Here is a 2,979-nt window from a genome sequence, read left to right on the forward strand (position 1 = left end):
AGAAACAGAATTATTTATTCTACAACTCACCTTAACAGAAGGAATACTCCAATATGCAATTAACTTTTGAAATTGAACTTCTGGAATATCTAAAGGGCGATTTTTCAGCATATCTTCAATGTTGTTATATCTCTCAAAATGCTTTCCCTTGATTCTTGTTTTGTAACCTTTCCAAGCTTCTCGAACACCAGTCATCACCCACCCTTTCCCCTCTTTTGGAAGAATGAACTTTGACTACGAAAAAGTACAAAACAAAAATTGTAAATGACAATTCAAGAACACTAAAAACAAAGACAAAACTGCAGTGTAAAATAGCAGCTATATATTTTCACAAAACTACAGCTAAGCCATACGAAATTGAAAATTTTCAGATCATAAAAAATAGATGAGAAATAAAACACTTACATTAATATATTTCCATATGCGCTTTTTGACTTTGAGGGGCACAGCTTTCCAACTAGTGTACATCAATGTTATGAAATTACTATTCCTTCCCATTGTTCCAATAAAGTAAGTTAAATCCTTCACTCTTCTTGGAGTTGGTCCCACTGCTTATCCTTCATAAAAAGTCACCTCTTCTCTTTCTTCCCAACTTCTTGCATGGATTTTAGCACACCTTGTTTTTCCTCGTGTCCTTCTAGTCTTTGGAGTATCTATAAATATGTGCAATTTAACCATTTAAATGAATTATATAGCTATACATGCTAATGAATAAGTAAAATGATAATTATGTATAAAGTACAGCACCTTTAACATTGTTAGTTTCCATAAGGTGATTGTCATCACCATGAAGAACTTCATCTTCATATTCACCAACATAGTCCTCATCATCCGAGAAATCATCATCATCATCATCTCCAACTTCATTAGCATTTGCTCCACTATGTTCCTCCTCTCCTTCCACATGAATCCCATTTATCTCCAAAAATGTATCAAGTGTCATGGCTTGACAACTTGATTTTGTATTTGTCTTCCTAAGATTTTGTTGCTTTTCTTGAATAGATCTTTCGTTTTCAGCACTTGGTTCAAAATCGTCATCTTCTCTTTCCAAATGAACCCCATGTGTCTCCAAAAATTTATCCATACCCATGGTTGGACGCTTTTTAAGATTTTCTGGTTCTTCTTCACTAGCTCTAATTTTCTGGTTCGGCATACTTTTCATTCTTTTAGAAATTGGGACTTCTTTTTGAGTGCTTTGCTTAGAAGGCATAGGAGTCACTCTCTTTTGTCCATGACCACCAGCCATCATTGGAGAGATAAAATGTTGCTTCTTATGAATTTCTGCTGTATTTTTCTGCATAAATTGCTTGTTGCTTTGATACTGTTTTACCAGTCTTTTCCGCTTTGGAGTAGTTCTTGTTTCCATTGTATTTCTGAAATAAAACAAAATAAAAGATGACATTAGACATTAGAATTTGGCAATGTAAATAAAGTTCTTTCCTAACACCAAATTCAGCCTTTAATAAATTATTAAGAAACTGAATGGAGTTGTTTGCTGAGGATATAATTGAAGACTACTATTTAATAGTAATAAACAAGAAGGAGCTGAATAAGACACATATATAAAAAAGTGATACATCTTTCATTCCACTTCCCTACTGTTTAATGCAATTAAAAAGTTAAAGTATATACATATTTCATTCTACTTCCCTACTATTTAGTGTAATAAAGGAAAAAAGTATAAATCATTCAATGTCGTCTTCGGAATTATCTTCTGATTCTGTGTTGTATTCTTGTGAAAGAAGAACTCCTTTTGAAGCATCTATAACAACTTCGTGCAAGTCACCCCTAATCAAATCAATTTCACCATTATCATTGGGTATAGAAGGACCCATTGACTGGTCAGATGGCTCTTTTTCATATATAGCTTGGGGATCAACATCAGCTTCGTCACCTATGCTAAATAAATCCCTTGGAATTGACTTCATAACATAATGTTTATTTTGATCAAATGGATCTTGCACATAGAAGCATTGGTGTACTTGACATGCCAACACAAAAGGCTCTTCTTGATAGCATTTTTTGTTGAATTGAACATACGAAGAGCCATAGCCATCCTCTTGAGTCTCATACCAGTCACATCTAAATACTACAACCTTAAAATTGCCAAAGTAGTCTAACTCAATTATATCATTTATTCTGCCATAGTAGGAAACTTTTGCACGAATTGGATTTGGATCCTTTGCACTTGCAAAGCTCGTAGTCAACGCAACTAAAGTTACACCACTATTTTGCGTCTTGCGTCTTGCCTCACGTTGCCTAGTATGAAATCTATACCCATTGATAAAATATCCCGAATATCTTTTTGCAATCTTGTTGGGCCCTCTAGAAAGCTCCTTAATCCAATCTGGAACATTCTGACGCATGGCACGTGCTTTAAACCATGAGGGAAAGTTCATACTATGGTTCTTAGCTTTCACCCAACTTGTTCCTTGTTGATCAGCCTCATGCTCTCTAAATCCAAAATTAGAATTTTCGTAAGTAAAACCTAGAGATAATTCCATGATTCATAATTAAAAAAATTAAAAGAAATGGACAGTTCAATAATATGTTTGTTAAGTAGGATTTACCTAACATAGTCTTCAATTTTTCCACAGTTCAATAATATATAGCTATGGGCTTGGTTTCGAGACTTGTCGTCAAGAGAAAAAATCTCACCCTTCTTTGCTCCCAATGGACAGCCTTTCTTAGGAAACAAAATTGGAAATGAATGTGGAATTTCCGCTTCAAAGTCATTAGCATCATTATTCCGGAGTATTCTATTCAATTTTGTTTGAACACCATCATGTAAATAACGTGAGCAAAAAGTTAAACACTCATCAACCAAGTAGGCCTCCGCAATAGATCCTTCAGGACGACTTCTATTTCGAACATATGACTTTAAAGTACACATGTATCTTTCGGGAGGATACATCCACCGAAATTGAACTGGGCCGCCTAGTCTCACTTCATTAGCCAAATGAATAGGCAAATGCATCA

The 2,979-nt window shown here is 34.6% G+C and overlaps 1 protein-coding gene across 1 annotated transcript; it reads right to left on the reverse strand.

Annotated features, from left to right (window-relative positions):
- Positions 1 to 1,599: 1,599 nt before the first annotated feature.
- On the reverse strand, positions 1,600 to 2,969 carry LOC107492273 (uncharacterized). The gene is made up of 2 exons (XM_021126348.2): positions 2,571 to 2,969; positions 1,600 to 2,454 (listed from the first exon to the last, which is right to left on the reverse strand). Exons 1-2 carry the CDS (start codon positions 2,912 to 2,914, stop codon positions 1,686 to 1,688), a joined length of 1,113 nt encoding a protein of 370 aa, XP_020982007.1. The 5' UTR covers positions 2,915 to 2,969; the 3' UTR covers positions 1,600 to 1,685.
- Between the last annotated feature and the right edge of the window lie 10 nt (positions 2,970 to 2,979).

The sequence above is a fragment of the Arachis duranensis genome, chromosome 6, assembly GCF_000817695.3.
Source record: "Arachis duranensis cultivar V14167 chromosome 6, aradu.V14167.gnm2.J7QH, whole genome shotgun sequence".
Classification (NCBI taxonomy): domain Eukaryota; kingdom Viridiplantae; phylum Streptophyta; class Magnoliopsida; order Fabales; family Fabaceae; genus Arachis; species Arachis duranensis.

Excerpts from the sequence above, each read along its gene's own strand:
- LOC107492273 (XM_021126348.2), bottom strand. The coding sequence starts at position 2,914 with ATGTATCCTCCCGAAAGATACATGTGTACTTTAAAGTCATATGTTCGA. Across the intron at positions 2,455-2,570 it reads AAAATTGAAGACTATGTTAG|AGAGCATGAGGCTGATCAAC; the intron begins GTAAATCCTACT and ends TTTTGGATTTAG.